Consider the following 17,037-nt stretch of genomic DNA (forward strand, 5'->3'; position numbering starts at 1 on the left):
ACCTCCTCCCTATTTAGGAAATCAGCTAACGGACAGGGGAGGTTGAGTGCGAGCTTGAATCCTCCTCATCTCCCAGCCTTGGGACGTTTGGATCGGTCGACATCAAGTATTTATTAGTTTTGAACCTGACTTGTTCTAACTCGGGCCTTGCTTAACGTCCGTCTCTTAGCTACCATATCGCAACCACAGTTCTCACCCATCAATTGGTCTATACCAGCCTGGGTCGCAGGTTCTGAAAGCGCCTGGAAACGGCAACTTGGTCAGAGGTTTGCGTCCAGCCTACCATGCTGGCCACCTCCTTGCTGGCGGCTGCGGCCCTCGCCCAGCTCGCACAGGCGCAATTCCCCCCGCCGCGTGAAGGTGTCAAGACGGTCCGGTCCAAGCACCACGAGGGCATCACCATCTCCTATAAGAACCCCGAGATATGCGAGACTACGCCGGGCGTCAAGAGCTACAGCGGCTATGTCCACCTCCCGCCGAACTCGGTGAACGAGAAGGGCGAGGATCAGAACTACCCCATCAACACATTCTTCTGGTTCATCGAGTCCCGCAAGGACCCGCACCATGCGCCGCTGTCTATCTGGCTGAACGGCGGGCCCGGGGCTTCGAGCCTCTTGGGTATGCTGTCTGAGAACGGGCCCTGCGCCATCAACGCAGATAGCAACAGCTCAACTCTGAACCCGTGGAGCTGGAACAATGAGGTCAATGTCCTCTATATCGACCAGCCCGTCCAGGTTGGCTTCTCGTATGATAGCCTCAACAATGGCACCTATGACCTCTTGGCGCTGGATGCAATGGACGATTCGCATTCGGAAGCCTTTCCAATCACACTGGATGACTTTGCAGACGGTGTCCCGGAGACCAACTCAACCTTCTACGTCGGCACCTTTGCGAGCCAGAACGCCACGCGAACGGCCAACTCAACGGCGCACGCTGCCGTTGCCCTGTGGCACTTTGCGCAGACCTGGTTCGAGGAGTTCCCCCAGTATAAGCCCCACGACGAGAAGATCAGCTTGTGGGCCGAGAGCTATGGCGGCCACTATGGGCCCAGGTTCATGGATTTCTTCCACAAGCAGAACCAGAAGATCGCCGATGGTGAGATCTCCGGCCCGGGGACTCACTATCTGCACCTCGACACCCTGGGGCTCGTCAACGCGTGCATCGACGTGCTCGTGCAGGATGAGAGCTACTCGACCTTTGCCTGGAACAACACGTACGGCGTCAAGGCCGTCAACGAGACGATCAAGCACAAGCAGCTGTACGAGCTCCACCGGCCCGGCGGCATCCTCGACCAGACCCGGGAGTGCCAGCGCCTCAGCAAGGCCCTCGAGGCGGCGGAGAGCCCGGGGCTAGACGCCAGCTACGTCGAGTCCTACTGCCGCAACGCGTCCTTCTTCTCCTCCGAGGTCCTCGTCAACCCTTACATGGAATCCGGCAAATACGGCTGGTTCGACGTCACACACCCCTCGGCGGACCCCTTCCCCCCCAACTACCACCTGGGCTGGCTGAACCAGCAGTGGGTCCAGCGCGCCCTGGGCGTCCCCCTCAACTTCACCTGGGTGTCGCCCACCGTGTCGCAGGCCTTCACGGAGCACGGCGACATGGCCCGCGGCGGCTACCTGGAGGGCCTGGCGGGCCTGCTCGACGGCGGCGTCAAGGTCCACATGGTGTACGGCGACAGGGACCTCGCCTGCAACTGGATGGGCGGCGAGCAGGCGTCGCTCGCGATCCCGCACCGCCACCAGAGGGAGTTCGCGGGCGCGGGGTACACGGCGCTGACCGTCTCGGCGCCCGACGCGCCGCCGTTCGTGCCGTACGGCCTCACGCGGCAGCACGGCAACCTCAGCTTCACGCGCGTCTACCAGGCGGGGCACATGGTGCCCAGCTACCAGCCCGAGGCGAGCCTGCGCATCTTCGAGAGGGCGCTGTTCAACAAGGACATCGCCACGGGGGCGGTCGACCTCACGGCGACGGGCGGGTGGAGGGACGGCGTGGATATCTTCAGGACGGAGGGCCCCCGGGACACGTGGTGGAAGAGGAACGAGCTCATGCCCGTGCCCGAGGGCGAGTGCTACATACTCCAGACCATGACCTGTAGCAGGGAGCAGTTGGAGGCGCTGAGGGACGGGACGGCTATTGTCAAGGACTATTTCATTGTTGGTATCAAGGGGGCTGAGGAACAGCAGCCCGGGGAGGAGGGCGGACTGCAGTACGGAGGGGTCGACTGGGACGAAGCACAAGAAATGGTCCTCGGCGAGGTTGAGCTGTGAGAAGAACTTGGAACTGACACCACATCTGGACATAAGATAGCACGGGAGACGAATCAAAGCACCACAAGTGGTATAGCCAACTTCTTGAGCACAGCAGGAGTCGTTGCCCAGCAAACCCAGGCGCCCGGGTGGTCTGACAGCATCTTGGCAAGCAGGAACCGGCTCAAGCGGCACTGCAGCAGGAGAGAGTATCACGCACATGATATGGTGTCCGTCAGCCCACTCCCTGTGTCTTCTTTTCCTTTCCGGGCCCCCCAATATCGAACTACAATAGAGCCCCACAACACCAGCAGGCCAAAGATGGAAGCGTCCAGTACCCTCGCGCCGGCAGCGTCGCCGGCGACAACCACCCCGAGACCCACGCCGCCGTACAGCCCGAAGGCGGCCCCCCCGGTCTTCCTCCTCGGGGCGCGCCCGCTGAGCCTCGACGGGCACGTCTTCAGCCAGGCGACGGACCACGGCGGCATGTCCCGGTTCCGCGTCGACTGCCCGACCGCCAACTACAGCGCCGACTTCCACGACCTCGACGGCAACGCCGAGTGCCGGCGGGCGGACCTCTTCCCCGCCGTGGTGTCCCACGACATGGGGCGCTACTACACGGACAACATCTGGGGCGGGACCTTCACGCCGGCCGCGGCTCCCGCCACGACGTGGCGCTGCGAGCTGCCGCACCACTTCATGTACCAGCTGGCCGACGCGACGGAGGGCTTTAGGGATGGCAACTGCTCGCACTGGGCGTCTGCGACCGGCCCGTCGGGGGCGTCTGCCGCCACCACCGCGTCGACCCTGGACCGCTGCGACATGCTGCGCGGCCGCGTGCCCCTGGGGTACACGGGCGCCGGGCTCGAGGGCTCGGGGCGCAACTTCCCGGGTGTCTGGGATGATCTGCGGTACCCCATGAACCCGTACCCCTTCAACTCCTGGATGGTCGAGGTGCTCAGCTCGCTCGGGTGCCCGGACCCCACGGGCCTGGTGGGCTTTGCGCTGGCGCCGCCGCCGCCGCCGCCGCCCACGGGGACCGGATCGGCCTCGGGGACCGGGTCGACCTCGGCTGCGAGCGCGGGCGTGGAGTCCGGGGGTGGGAGAGCCGGCCCCGGGGTTTTGATCTGCGTGGCGCTGGCGTGTGCGAGTATGGTAGCGGGTCTGATGTGATGCCTCTGTGCTGATTACAGGTTTGGCCGGATGATGTGGCAGGATCGAGCATCGAGCAGGAGAGCGTCGATCATGCGCAATGACTTGCACCCCGCTCTCATCTAAATATTAATGCGTGTAATTGTGGTTTGGACATGGGACACAACCTGGATTCCATGGCAGGCGTCAGGTGGTGATGATGGGTATGGCATATCTTTTCTAAAATAATTAACCGAGAACCGTCCCGTGGTTGTCTTTGTGGGTCAATAGGCTGCTACCAACCTCTGCCTGTGATCAAATCTTTATGGGCTCCACTGCAGCCTCACCGACGAGCAGGACGTCTGACAACATCCGACCAAAGGGTTGCTCTTGTGCGGTGGCCACTTTTAACGGCCCGGGCTGAGCGGCCTATTGAAACCGCCGACACGGTTCATGTACTGGCGGTACTCGGTCTTCTTCTCTTTCCTCACGGCGCCGAGGTTGTTGCCGGCCACCTTCTTCCCCTTGGTGGTGCCGAATCCGCCGAAGCCCATCATGGCCGCCATCTCGTCGTCCATGCCGCCGTCCTCGACGTCGACCTCCTCTTCATCCTGGTCCATCGGCTCCGCAACATCTTCGTCGTTATGGTCGTCTCTCCGTCCCTCGGGTTCCCGCCGCCTGTCGCGATCATCGTAGTAGCTCTCTTGCTCGTCGTCCCTTGGTCGGCCGCGCTCCCGCTCGCGGTCGCGCTCCCGCTCCCCATCCTCTCGCGACACCCTAAATGACATGGATGAGTTCGCGTTGGGCCTGTCGGCGCCGCCTTTGCCTCGGTGAGGCAGGTCTGCAACGGGAGGGCTGCCACTGCGCCGAGGCGATGCGGACCTACGACGAGGATCTGGAGGGGGAAAAGTCAGCAGTCAGCTCCAGGTGAGATCTTTGAGCGGCGGGATTCCCCGTACCTTCTCTGTGTCTGGGTGTACCGTTGCCCCTGTTCCTCGCGTCCCTGCCGTCAGAGTCCCGCCCGCGCCGGGCATCGTGCGCGTCGCGTGGCGGGCGCCCGTCGCGAGGAAGTCTGTCGCGCGACCTGGATCGGTCACGCCTGCTGTCCCTGTCCCTCGCAGGTCTCCCTCCGTCGCGGTCCCTGTGTCTGTCCCTGTCCCTGTCACCGTTCCGCTCTCTGGACCTGGATCGGTAGCGCCGCCTGTCGTCACGGTCGTCGTCACGGTCGTCGTCGTACCGTCTGCGGTCGCGGTCCTGGTTGCGGTCGTCTCTGTATCCTCCTCCTCCTCCTCCTCCTCCTCCTCTGCTGCGTCCTGACTGATGGTCTCTTTCTCGTGGGGGTCGGCCGCCGCCGCGTCGAGAGGATCGGTCTGCCATGGTGGGAGGAGTGAGACGTGGCGCCAAGGGAGGAGAGATGGCGCAGTGTTGTATGCAAGGAGATGGTCTTCTTGAAGTTTGGGCTCGAGCTTCGGAGGCGTGGAGCTCGGGCTGTGGCAGGCACTGCGGCTGAGATAAGGCTAAGAGTGCAGATCAGCCGTAGGGCTGTAGCCTGTGGCAGGGGTTTCTCTAGCGGGTGATCCACTAAAAGACCCCTGCAACCGGCGTGTGCTGCTGCTTTCAGTATCTGACTGTGTAGACTAATAAATGTTCTCACATGCTGAAGAAGTTGTCTACACAGTACCCAGGTACTTACCCAGGTACTTGCACAATAGCCAGAGACCCACCTCGAGCCATCTTCACACTGAGATACTTCAGGCTCATGAAGAGAGCATCCAGGCTCAGAAAATTCGAGTCTGAACCTGCGGTTGCAACTGAGGACAGCCCGTCACCGTCACCGTCACCGTCACCGTCATGGCACCCTCGGCCCAAGCCCACAAGCGATCCCACAGCCTCTTGCTGCTACAGAAACTACTCAACCTCAGAGACAATGCGAGCCCTCTGACGCTGGTTCTTGACACTTTGGAGCAGGGTTCAGCTCCAGTGCTGCAAGAGTTCACAACAAGAGCCAAGGTGGGTTTCCTCGACATTGGCATCTTATATCTTATATCACGACCCTCCACTAACATTCACACAGATATCTCGCACCAAAGTCATATTCATATCCTTCGCCACAATAAAGAAGCCTGCAAACGCAGATATTCTCGTCAGGGCAACCGGCAAGCCGCTGCAGAAGCTGCACGCCGAGATCACATCTCACTATCCCGCCCAGTCCCCTCCAGCAGCCAGAAATGCCCCTCCAGCTTCATCTTCATCACAGAGTAAGAGAACGACAGACCCTCCCCAACAGAAACCAAGTACCCCCACAGACTGACCCGGACCCCCCCCCCCCAGAAACACTCCTCATAATAGACACCCTCAACCCCCTCTCGACAACACACCCACGGCTCCTGACCCCCTTCCTATCAAGCCTCATAACCCACCCCACAATCTCCCTCGTGGCGACCTACCACGCCGACGTGCCCCTGGCCCTGGCCCTGGGCCCGGCGGCCCCCGCCCTGAGCGAGTACGAGCCCCACCCGCTGACGGTGCTCAACCACCTCGCCACCGCCGTCCTGCGCGTCTCGAGCCTGCACCAGGCCGCCGAGGCCAAGCGCGCCAGGGACAGGAGCCTGCCCGCGCCGGCGTGGGGGCTCGCCGAGGGCCGCGAGGGCGTGCTGGTCGGGTTCAAGGGGGTCGGCGCGGGTGGTGGCGGCGGCAGGGCCGTCGTGGTCGAGATGGAGCTGCGGAGGCGCAGCGGCCGCGCCGTCGTCGAGACGTTCGTCCTCGAGCCGGCCCGGGGAGGAGGAGGAGGAGGCCCCACGCCGGCTGCGGCTGCTGCTGCGGCTGCTGGCACCCTGTCGCTGCTCTCGGATCACCCGCTGTTTGCTGCGCCTGTGGGCGGCGCAGATGATGGCCATGACGAGGATGAGGATCTTGCTGAGACGACTTTCAACCTGGGCCTCACTGAGAAGCAGCGGAAGGACAGGGAGGGCATTGTGTTGCCTTATTTCGACGCGCAGAAGGATGTGGGCGGCGGAGAGGGCGGGAGGATCCTGTACGAGATGGGGCGGGAGGACGACTTTGACGATGAGGAGGATGAGATTTAGACATCTTCTGCACTGGACGGTATCTGGGCCATTGACCTGACATATCAGATATCATTGCTGCCATTGGCATCATATCTATTTGTTGAAGACAATTCTTCATGCCATGCTGGGCAGCTGTCCCCTGGGCAGCAGCAAACAACGTATTGATGAGGGGATCCTCAAGCCCATATTTCACGTCACTCTTGGTTCGCTCTCACATTTCAGCTTCTGAACAAGTCAATCCTTATCACCGGACAATACTGGCCGGCCATGAGAAGCAGGCTTGCTCAGAATGCTTCCCCGCCGAAACACCCTAATCGCTCGGAATTGATGCCCGTCTCTAGTTGTGAATCCTGCCTATCCTCAATCGATGCAGTCGGGCGAAGTGAATCCCGTGCTGGTGTAAATAGTACGTCTCTGTTCCACATCCACAGCAAGCTCATACGGAAGCAACCTTGCACCTGAATCATCCTCTCTAAGCACTGTCAGAAGCGAGACAGTGCTCGTGTCCACTGGATCGCATAGGGCACAGAGCTTTCAGTCTGCACCAGCGGAGCTGTCCTTGTGACCTGGGTTTTCCTCCGCATTCTCGTGTTCGTTAACAACAGTGACTTTTCCAAGACCTCCCGTGACGCTTGCGGTAGACCCATCTTCACTCGATGCCATCACAGCATCCTGGACAGCGTCGTCGCTGGTGGTCTTGGTATCACCCTCCACCGCTTCAGATGCGATGACGTTGGCCGGGCCGGTAGATTCTTTGGCATCAACGGACACTTGAATGCAATCCTCCTGGGTGGCAATGGGGGCTTTCGTATCCTCGGCAAGCGGATCAGGAGATGATGAACCCTCTTCCTGGGGCTCACCCTTTGCATCCTCCTGGGGTTCTGCCGGAGGAACAGACCGCAGGTGCTCCGGCTTCATCTCATCGGGGATCTTTGTGTTCCAGACAACTTCGAGTTTCCGAATGTAATATTCGTCAAACTGACCAGCGGCGCGGGCTTCGTGAGCGGCCCAGGCATCCTGAAGCCAAGCCGGGTCATGTATGCCTGCCTTGAGGTTGGCCACGTACTCCTCTGTGTCATGGCGGAAGTTGTCGTCGTTCTGGAGCGACATGACGTTTGGACGAGCTTCGGGTGTGTTGGGATTCAGAATGTGCCTTGTGTCAGGGAACAGGTCAAGTATCTCCTTCTTGTCCTCGTCGCTGAGGACATCCCAGGCCTGAGGGTGTAGTAGCAGCGCCTGGTCTTGTATGTCAGAAAACTAATACGTTAAATTTGTTGGCATCAATGACTAACCCTCAAGTCCTTGTTGACCAAAGGCGACTGCTTGCTCTGGGTAACGTATTCTGCCGTCCACCTTTTGGCACTTGTCTTTGGTCTCTTGGTGGCAGGTGTCTCTGGCTCTAAGAATGTGACCTTGGCACGTTTCGTGGGGACTCTTCGCCGGCTGCTCCTAGTCGCAACGCAGATTTCTGCAACAATCTCATCATCCTGAACGGAGGATTCGTTGTTACCAGTCTGGTTGTGAGTCGGTACCGAGTCTCCGTTTGTCTGCGTCTGGCCATCGCCGGAGACGTCATCTTTGGACTCGCTCTGAGACCGAGACCGAGTAGACCGAGATCGAGTGTGGGGAGCCATCGTGGCTGCGAAACTTGTGATCTCCTCTTCAGTAAAATCTGGAGGTTCGGAAAGGTCTGAGTTTGATTGTTGGCTGCTCGGGGGCAGGCCACATGTAGAAGTCGCCATTGATGTAGAAGTTGCCATTGCAGATGAACTGCCTGCAGGCAGAGCGAGAGACCCCGCTAGGTGATTGCTCGCTTGTGAGGCTGAAAGATGGGACGGAACAAGCTTCTCAAGGCAGAAACGAACAGACGGTACTTGAAGAGCCTATGGATCGAGAATTCCTGCTCTCCTGTCCAGGCTTCAGGTGTGAAATGACGTCTTACTGCGGGCTGAGGTGCACAAGGGAAGAGAAGAACACTGGCACGAAGCTACAAGGATTACAAACACAGACAAAGACAGCGCAATTTCATAATGGCTCCTTGGGGCCCATACTGAGAGAAAGAAGATCTGGCAATCTTATGAGGGGGGAAACACAATGGAAGACGGTGGCTTCCTTATCTGTACAATGAGTGTATTAAAGAGGTAGGACCACAGACATGTGGTCATGGTTGAGCAAGGCTGGGGGAGGAGCTACCCCTGTCCCGCTCCACAACTCAATGTCATCCTGGGGGAATAGTGTGCTGATTGGCGGCCTTGCAACTGTGATGTGCTGCCCCAAAGAGACCCATGCCTAGAACCCTGTCCCATCAACTTCAATCCAATTTCAACTAAGCCCGGCCTCCAGTTTCAAAACTTGTCCCCTTCACCGTTATCACAAGCCAATTACTGTCCTGTTGACCACCACTGTTCAGCAGACTGCCAAAAATTCTATCAGCAAACCTTTGATCTAGCTTAAGCAGGCAGAAAGGCAAAGGTGGCGTCATCGTCTTGAGGACACGTTCAACAGTGGCACTAAGAATACATACCTCCGTTCTGGGACGCTACGAGACGACGACAGCCTCTCCCATACTTTCCGGGAGCCTCTCCTCCGATACACAGACACACATACGGCCACAGACAGATTATAATCCAAGATGATCAGGTCAACGCAAATAGCACGGCTTGACGGCCTGTACCTATGCGCGTCTGTGGACGACGAGGCAGTGAGTGCCCCCCCCCCCCACTCGACAACCCAACAGCATCACCACCGTCACATCAAGCTCGAATAACTAACACCACGCCCGCCAATAGACCGAGTCCTCCCTGTCAGAGATCAAGTCCCAGATCAAGCTCATCCTCCGGCGGCTCAACCGCAACGCCGAGTCGCAGGCGTCCATCGAGTCGGGCGACCACACGATCAACTACCTGATCGCCGACGACATAGTCTACTTCTGCATAACCGAGCGCTCGTACCCGCGCAAGCTGGCCTTCACCTACCTCTCGGACCTGGCCGCCGAGTTCTCGACCACCTACCCGGCCGCCCAGCTCATGAGCCCCACCCTGCGGCCCTACGCCTTCATGGAGTTCGACAGCTTCATCAACAAGACAAAGGGCACCTACAGCGACGCGCGCGCCACGCAGAACCTCGACAAGCTCAACGACGAGCTGCGCGACGTCACAAAGGTCATGCACAAGAACATCGAGGACCTGCTCTACCGCGGCGACTCCCTCGAGCGCATGGGCGAGATCAGCTCCCGCCTGCGCGACGACAGCAAGAAGTACCGCAGGGCCGCCGTCAAGATCAACTGGGACCTGCTGCTCAAGCAGTACGGCCCCATCGGCGGGCTGGGGTTCATCATAATCGTGTTCCTGTGGTGGAGGTTCTTCTGAGCAGGGCTGGGGCTGGGGGTAAGGAGGTGGGTGGGGGGGGGGGAGGGGCGGCGACTGACGGTCGGGCGCTGATGGGTTGTCACATATGGGTGGCATGATATATGCTATTGGAGTTCCGGCGTTGATTGCATAGCGGTAGGCTCAGTCTATGGAGGCAACGAAGAGCGTAATATACAAATCCATAATCAGACCAGGCTTGGTTCATGTTTCTACTGGAGCAAGCGGATGCGAGACCGAGATGATGAGGTCGTCACTAGATGCTCTGAACCATTATGGTTCCTGATCTGACTCAAACAAGTATGAGGATGAGATCGACATCCTTGTAACTTCATGGTGCCAATGGCGTTGAGATTTTGTGCAACCATATGTCGCCTTGGAAAAAGATGGGTATATTAAGCATTGAACATATATATGAGCCCCTGCCAGCCGGTACCTCTCTCACTGCACCTTGGCCAGGCTGTGCTAACCTTCGTGTCCTATCCAACGTGGCACGTCTGATGTGGGTTCGAGCCATATCTCAAGTGCCCCGAACGCCAGGGCTCATTCCAATACCTAGTAACGCCGACCAAGCAAAATCCCTTCTCGATGACAAAACGCCTTCCAAGTGTTTGATTTGCAGTGACATAGATGCCTGATACTCATGACACGCACCTCCTCGTGGGCGCCTACATGACCACGCAGTTCTTGGCCGAGGGCAGGCCCGGCATCGAAGTGGAGGTGTGATACCACTCCAGATGCGCCTGGAACTCTTCCAGGCTCCCGAAGCCGCGCTCGTCCTGGGCGTACTTGGTCTCGTCCCCTTCGCCCTGCTCAAAGTAGTTGTAGTCATCGCAGTATGGGCACAATATCCTCGCCTGCCAGCCGCCGATCTCGGGCGCGAGGTGGTTCGCTATGGCGAGGGGTGCAAAGACGACCGTCTTGTCCTCGCCGGTCGAGACGCTCTTGCCGCAGGACTGCCAGTTCGGCTGCTCGGTGACGCCCTTGGCGATTGCGGAGGGGTCCGGCCTCGTCGGCATGACCATCAGGTCGTTCCACACGATGAAGCCCTCGCAGAAATCACATTCGAACGCCACGTCGCGGTCGCCGAAGCGCTCGAAGTGACCGACGGTGCTGCAGACGGGCACGAGCTCCTCCATAGCCTCCGTGATTTCGGCCTCCCGCTCCACGGCGTCCAGCTGCTCGCTGTAGTGGACCGAGGGCGCCTTTTGCTGGCCCCATGCGCCCATCTCGACCGCCTCGCCGATGGAGGTGCCCATCACGGGGGTCCCCTGCTCCCAGCTCTGTATCCTTTTTGGTTTCTTGCCTTGCGCCTGTGCCACCTCGTCCCGCGTCGACTCGTACCTAGAAGACGGCCGGCTATGTCGTTGCTCGTATTGCTTCCGTCGGTCGTCTAGTCGTCGCTGCCGCCGGTATATCTCAAACGCGCCAAGGCATCGCTGGCCGGGCCCTTCTGCTATGTCGGCCTGCTGGGATGCGAATATTCGGGCGGCGGCGCGACATTGGGCTCGATGGAGTTCTCGTCTCAGTCGCACGGTGTCGTTGACCCATAGGGGCTCGATAGGTCCACCTTGTCGCAGCCAGTCCTTGAAGACCCGGGCGTGGTTCGCGAATTCCGTGCGCAATTCACCGAGCTCCTCGAGCGACTCGACTGTGTGACCGACATTGTCCAGTCAGCGAAATTGTGGCATTGTAAAGACAGGGGTTACATGACGGAGTGATAGACAGCCTGATGCAGATGGGAATGTAGCACAGGACCAGGGGGTTCGTTCGTTTGGGTGTCCGACGGCAAGTTGCCGCATCCCGCCCTAGGTCCCGGCAGCATGGCCCCTCCATCTCGGTCCTGGTTGGTGTGGAGAAGACATGAAAAGAAATGGAGGGGGACGAGGTGAGAGACTGTGAGAGAGAAAAAAGGTACATACTCCTGCGGTCGTTCTCGTAGTAGACGGAGCCCTTGAGCAAGGGCCCCATCTCCTGGAAGTCCTTCTTGGCCTCGTCCAGGGTGGCCTCGAGGGCGCGGACCTGCTCGAACTCGTCGGGGCCCCAGTGGGCCTTGTCGGCGAACATGAGGAGGCGGAGGGCATCGTTGATGGAGTTGGCGATGGCGGCCAGCAGCGAGCCGACGGAGTCTGGGGTGGAGCCGGCGGCGGTGTCATTGTCGGTGGCCTTTGACCAAGTTCCCCGTCGGCTGGGGTGGCCACTCCTGTTCATCGTTTGGGCAGCGGCAACTCGAGCTCGTCGAACCTGCTCCAGCTGGTGGCGGGTCGGTGCTGGTGGCGACTGAGGCTGAGGGCGACAGCCGTCATATTAAAAGAGAGAGCGGGCAAAGCAGCAAAGAGGGCCCTGATGTAGTACGGAGTAGTCCTGTGGTGTACTACCGTGCAGAAAGCCCCGTGCAGCGTGCGCAGCCGATGGATGTCGTCAACGGGTCAATCGGGGAGGAGCACTCGCATGTGTCTGGTTTGATCTGGGCTAGCTTCCTTGGCTGCGGAGTGACGGGGCCTCCCAAGGGCAGTGGGTGGGCAGGTGGGCAGGTGGGCAGGTCGGGTCATCCCTAAGCTTTGGCTGTCCCCAGGTGACGAATCAGGCAGTCAGGCCAGCTAGAGCCCACTCGGCCCGCCCGTTTTGTCGTTTGGCTGCCCTGGCTGCCCTGGTCTGTCCGTTGCACAGCCCTACGGGAAGCCCCAGGCGGTGGGGGCTCACTCGCTCTCGCTGATAGCACGGCTCTTGTCTGCGAGCTCTGCCCACTTTCCAGCTAGCGGGTATGTCGCATTCACGACCGTTTTAAGGTCTAGGCTCTGGGCTCACTGGTCGTATTTCCCTTCTCTTATTTCTCTTGTGCTACCCCTTTGGCTTCTTGGCCTCGTTGACGGACTGTCAGCCCAATTCTATTTCTGGCAAAGTTAAAGTCTATTCTTCTGTGCACGAGGTTGTATCAGAGGGTGGGATGAGAGTATATATTGTGAACAACATTATCTGCTCAAGTACACAGTATGTAGTCGGCAGGCTGTTGGAGCCAGTCACCCTTGGAAGCCAGGACCCAGGCACAGTCATTCAGGGTCTTCCCACTGCTCGCAGGCCTGAGGCCCGGGGGCACGGTCTCCTGAAGCGGCCGCCCGCTATTCACGTGGCTCGGAAACAGTAATACGGGTCTCGATGTGCGGTACCACTGTGGGGCCGTGGCTCTGCTGCTGGGCTCCATTCTTGAGGCTCAGATTTCTCTCCTCACTTCCCCGTTGTGACTGACGTGAAATACTGGGCCATGACCGCATCATATCAAGGGCCGCGTCCCCGAGTCCTATCCTGGAAGACCGATGCGAAATATTCCAAGGCCCCCGTGCAGACAGACTGCATCCCACCTGCAGGCAGACCATTGGCGATAACCTCCCCTTTATTGATGACGGGCGTGGGGTGTCTTTCTTTCTCAGCGTGGGACGCATTGTCGCGCCACTTGGCGACATTAGTCTGGCCGACCATTCCCGGGCTGTGACAAGATAAGGACAGCAGAGTCTTTGCCGTCTCATCCCTTCTCATCCCTCGGGATTCACCAACACGGCATCTTGTTGGTGTTTGTGTGCATCCTGCGAGGGGCTTCTGCGAGCTTAATGCCGGCGGCAGCTGGTTCACTGGCGTGTAATCTTGCTCTTCAGGGGCCGCACTGGTCAGCGCCAAGGTGCTGTTGGCTGTCTGATGTGCCATGCTTGCATACAGACCAGCACAGTCCCCGGAATATCAAACTCGCGCGGAACACATCCCAGCAAGCTGAATGCCGTCTTTTCATGAACGTGTGGAGCTTGTCGGCTCGTTAATGCGGGCTGCTACGTCCCGCTGAGTGTACTCCCTTCCAAGGACGACCCATGTTCTTGCGAACTGCGGAATCTAGTGATGCGATAGTGGATCCCGCAGACATACGCATCGTAGAGAGGCAATAGTATTTGTGAGGAGAATGGAGATTCACACCCGCAAAAATGGAGGGTACCCGAGCCCCATAAGACAACCTCTTGTAATACGGCCTCCTACAGGACAAACTTATGGTGACATCCTATAGGAAAGCCTCATATAGGGTAGCTTTGGTACTCCTGTGGGACAACCTCCTATGAGGTGACCAATTGGCTTGGTGCGAACCTGAGTACTGTACCTTCGATCTCTGAGTTGCCTAATGTGGGCGTGTTAAGCTCGAGGCCACGTAACTCTCTCTCTCCGAATTACCACCAAAAGATACGACGAGCAAACCTCTCTCTTTGATCGGCATTTTGGTCCCGACCTCTTAGGATTGACTATCTATCTCACCAGCATGCTCGGCCCAAGCGCCACGCCCAAAATCACATGGCTCCGTGCGTGCTGCGAGTGTACTGCGGAAACAGGGGATAAGTGGGTAAGGGGAACTCCCGCAGGGCCTGCGGAAACAGCGACTCGGGACTTCGATGCCGATGTCAGCAAGTGGAGTTGTGGCTTTTTCTCGGGGTCCAGTTCTTGTTTGCCGTTCTCCGAGAGGCACGCGGTGAAGAAAGGAACGCGGGCCCGGAGCGGACAGATTTCATCATAACCACCGCGGCCGGCCAAGGAAGCGACGGCACCAGTGAAGATTTGGAACGCCAGAGAGCATCTCGCTGGTGTTCCGAACCTTGGAATGTGGGCTGGCTCACAGAAATGATGACCCATACCCCCCTTACTTTCTACGACTAGTTCACTGGCTCCGCAAGACTCGTCTTTCGGATTTACCTAGTTCGGGATTGCCTACTTTGGCAGTACCTCTTTGGCAAGTAATCTATCTGGGACCACTTATCTTGCGTTTCAATGTTCATGTTCAAGCGCCACATGGCAGGACGATGGCACTTACTCCCGAAACGTTTATTCCACCTTGTGGTTACCGAGCACACGCGAGCATGTTTAAGACCTAAGCGAGGGGGGCCATACAGTGAGACCAGTCTATTGCCGATAGCCGTCTGCCCAAGCAGCCTTGCTAAAACTTGGCTATATGAACAACCTATATGCCGGTAAATGTCCAGGTGTTCCACTGTGGGACCCTTTCTACTTCCTCTTTGTAGCACCACCTTCGCCGACAGAGGTAGCGGTAGCCTTCACGGCAACCGGCACATCCTCGGTGGCCGGCTCCTTTCCGTCCTTCTTCTCCTCTGCTGCGTCGTCGTCCTCTCCGCCCTGGCCGAACTCGTTGACTCGGGTGTAGTCCACCTTGTATTTCCAGGTCTGGTACAAGTAGACGAAGAAAATTATGTCATCACGGAAGGTCGCAAGGCGGTGCAGCAAGGGCATCTTGATCGTGAAGGCGAACAAGTCGTCGATGAAGGTGTTGAGGAACTTGTACATCATTGCCTTGCCCGGCATGTGGGCAACGCTCTTCAGGCGGTAGTTGATGTAGAGCGAGGGAACCATCATCAAGAAGCCGTAGGCGTAGACAGAGCCCACGAGTGTGGCGATGATGAACGAGTACCACGACTTGTGCTCATCGTAAACGAGGGAGTAGATGGCGTATGCGACAAGCAGAGGGGCGCCAATCCAGTACAGATACTTGAAGGCGATCTCGTCGTACTCCTTGGTCTTCTCTTCAGTCTCACTGAGCTTGTGCTTGTCCTCGAAGACTAGCTTCTTCGGCAACCAGGAGCCCGGTTCCGCATCGCGCACCCTGACGTTTACGACTGTTGTGATCTTCCACAGTTCGATGACGATCCCGACACCCTGGGACCCCAGGATCATCCAGCTCGTGTTCTGGGAGTTGTCCACGAGGTAGAGGAAGATGACTGTCTGCATGAAGACGTTGGCCAGGATCGATCGGACAGAAATACCAACGTTGTCCTTCTTCTTGCGGTAGTGAGCAATATCTGAGCCAAACGCCAGAGTCTCGAGGACGAGATGTGCAATGCTGACCACAATGGTGATACCAAGCAGAATTGGGTTGGTGTCAAGGAAAATCTCCTTGATCATCTCGATCTCGCTCCCATCACCACCACCGGCGACAGGGTTACCGTAGGCAGCTTGACGCGCAGTTTCCCTGCCGCCGAGTTCGATGGAGGCCATCACCTGGAACTTCCATTGGGCCAGGTTGTTCAGCTCGATGTGGACGGGAAGAGTCTTGACGGTGTCATTGACGAGGCTGTGGTGGCTCTTCAGCTGCCAAAAGCCGTTGGCGAACAAGATGGGGTAGTACCACGAGTTCTGACCGGAACCATCACGGGCCCCTGTAGGCTCAAGATGGAGGAATGTACGGACGGCACCATTGGCGGTTGGGTACATGATAGTGCCAGCACCAGGGACGAAGGACAAGGAGGTGTTGGGATGATAGTAGTTGCCGACGACAACAGTACCAGCCTCCTCTTCCTCAACCTGCTCTGCCTCGGTCATGTTCTTGGTTTCGAGCAGGTTGTGCATCTTCTTGACCTTTTTCCTCGGAATGTGCTGGGTGAACGGGTAGACAAAGTAGTAGGCCTTGGCCGGATCGTAGCCTGGCTGAGTTGGATCAAGACGCGAGTCACCGTGGAGGCCAATGTAGAAGTGTCCCCAGAGGGTTCCATTGTTCTGAACAGCCTCGGGAACGTTGATGGTGGTGTCGATGGAACGCTTCTCGCTCCAGTTGCCAATCTTGAACTCTTGCTCCTTGAAAACCAGCATGTCCTCGGGAGTATCCTTGAGTGGGGTGGGCTTGACAGAGTCGGAAAGGGTGATGATGATATCGACCACGCTGTCGTCGGGCCATATCGGTGCCACCTTTTGCGGGACAGGATTCCAAGTGGCGCCTTCATCTAGGGTCTTGGGCCGTAGAGCATATGGGGGAACGTCGGCGGTGTTGGCAGGGACCTGGACCGTCTGGCCCGAGGCGTCGGTGACGGTCTTGCTCTGCGGTGCGGCTGGCACGAACTGCTTCATGAGGAATTGCATTCCCATATACATTGCAAGGCCCCATCCTATTCTAGACATGAGGGAGGTCTTGAACGTTCGAGTTAGCATCAGACATCAGTCATCAGATCTGGCCGTCCGGTTCGGAGCAGCTCGACATGGACCACTTACGCCACCTTCCTCTTGCCGAGCAGCAGGCGCGCCGCCTGCTGCTGCGTTTCCTTCAGGCATATCGAGAGATTGACCTGCCCTGAGATGTGGATTGGTTCCGCGATCGTCAGACACAAAGCCGAGGGGGGGAGGAGGTCTGGGCTGGGGGAGTGGGAGATGTAAGGTCGAGGTCAACCTAGCAGCCGCACAAGCCACGTACCA

At 58.4% G+C, this 17,037-nt stretch overlaps 7 protein-coding genes across 7 annotated transcripts; 4 read left to right on the forward strand and 3 right to left on the reverse strand.

Moving 5' to 3' along the window:
* Positions 1-284: 284 nt before the first annotated feature.
* Positions 285-2,270, forward strand: KVR01_011194 (uncharacterized protein; the record flags this gene model as incomplete). The annotated part of the gene is made up of 2 exons (XM_044788418.1): positions 285-574; positions 611-2,270. 2 exons carry the CDS (start codon positions 285-287, stop codon positions 2,268-2,270), a joined length of 1,950 nt encoding a protein of 649 aa, XP_044639569.1.
* Positions 2,271-2,570: 300 nt separating this feature from the next.
* KVR01_011287 (uncharacterized protein) lies at positions 2,571-3,505 on the forward strand (the record flags this gene model as incomplete). Its single annotated transcript, XM_044794183.1, has 2 exons — positions 2,571-3,404; positions 3,443-3,505. The coding sequence occupies 2 exons, from the start codon at positions 2,571-2,573 to the stop codon at positions 3,503-3,505; spliced, it is 897 nt and encodes a 298-aa protein (XP_044639662.1).
* A 1,521-nt stretch (positions 3,506-5,026) lies between these two features.
* Positions 5,027-6,466, forward strand: KVR01_011178 (uncharacterized protein; the record flags this gene model as incomplete). Its single annotated transcript, XM_044788010.1, has 3 exons — positions 5,027-5,390; positions 5,455-5,638; positions 5,712-6,466. Exons 1-3 carry the CDS (start codon positions 5,232-5,234, stop codon positions 6,464-6,466), a joined length of 1,098 nt encoding a protein of 365 aa, XP_044639553.1. The 5' UTR covers positions 5,027-5,231.
* On the reverse strand, positions 5,901-8,634 carry KVR01_011398 (uncharacterized protein). The gene is made up of 2 exons (XM_044792880.1): positions 7,741-8,634; positions 5,901-7,684 (listed from the first exon to the last, which is right to left on the reverse strand). The coding sequence occupies exons 1-2, from the start codon at positions 8,206-8,208 to the stop codon at positions 6,983-6,985; spliced, it is 1,170 nt and encodes a 389-aa protein (XP_044639773.1). The 5' UTR covers positions 8,209-8,634; the 3' UTR covers positions 5,901-6,982.
* A 103-nt stretch (positions 8,635-8,737) lies between these two features.
* On the forward strand, positions 8,738-9,859 carry KVR01_011387 (SNAP receptor SEC22). Its single transcript, XM_044792969.1, has 2 exons — positions 8,738-9,149; positions 9,238-9,859. Exons 1-2 carry the CDS (start codon positions 9,081-9,083, stop codon positions 9,814-9,816), a joined length of 648 nt encoding a protein of 215 aa, XP_044639762.1. The 5' UTR covers positions 8,738-9,080; the 3' UTR covers positions 9,817-9,859.
* Positions 9,860-9,864: 5 nt separating this feature from the next.
* Positions 9,865-12,564, reverse strand: KVR01_011304 (uncharacterized protein). Its single transcript, XM_044783947.1, has 2 exons — positions 11,736-12,564; positions 9,865-11,464 (listed from the first exon to the last, which is right to left on the reverse strand). The coding sequence occupies exons 1-2, from the start codon at positions 12,022-12,024 to the stop codon at positions 10,482-10,484; spliced, it is 1,272 nt and encodes a 423-aa protein (XP_044639679.1). The 5' UTR covers positions 12,025-12,564; the 3' UTR covers positions 9,865-10,481.
* Positions 12,565-14,844: 2,280 nt separating this feature from the next.
* Positions 14,845-16,896, reverse strand: KVR01_011257 (uncharacterized protein; the record flags this gene model as incomplete). Its single annotated transcript, XM_044792206.1, has 2 exons — positions 14,845-16,755; positions 16,837-16,896. 2 exons carry the CDS (start codon positions 16,894-16,896, stop codon positions 14,845-14,847), a joined length of 1,971 nt encoding a protein of 656 aa, XP_044639632.1.
* Between the last annotated feature and the right edge of the window lie 141 nt (positions 16,897-17,037).

The sequence above is a fragment of the Diaporthe batatas genome (assembly GCF_019321695.1).
Source record: "Diaporthe batatas strain CRI 302-4 chromosome Unknown Contig00015, whole genome shotgun sequence".
Lineage (NCBI taxonomy): Eukaryota > Fungi > Ascomycota > Sordariomycetes > Diaporthales > Diaporthaceae > Diaporthe > Diaporthe batatas.

Coding starts and splice junctions, on each gene's coding strand:
- KVR01_011398 (XM_044792880.1), bottom strand. CDS start 8,208: ATGGCAACTTCTACATCAATGGCGACTTCTACATGTGGCCTGCCCCCG. Junction 7,685..7,740: donor TGGTCAACAAGGACTTGAGG/GTTAGTCATTGA, acceptor ATACAAGACCAG/GCGCTGCTACTACACCCTCA.
- KVR01_011387 (XM_044792969.1), top strand. CDS start 9,081: ATGATCAGGTCAACGCAAATAGCACGGCTTGACGGCCTGTACCTATGC. Junction 9,150..9,237: donor CGTCTGTGGACGACGAGGCA/GTGAGTGCCCCC, acceptor GCCCGCCAATAG/ACCGAGTCCTCCCTGTCAGA.
- KVR01_011304 (XM_044783947.1), bottom strand. CDS start 12,024: ATGAACAGGAGTGGCCACCCCAGCCGACGGGGAACTTGGTCAAAGGCC. Junction 11,465..11,735: donor CTACGAGAACGACCGCAGGA/GTATGTACCTTT, acceptor TCGGTCACACAG/TCGAGTCGCTCGAGGAGCTC.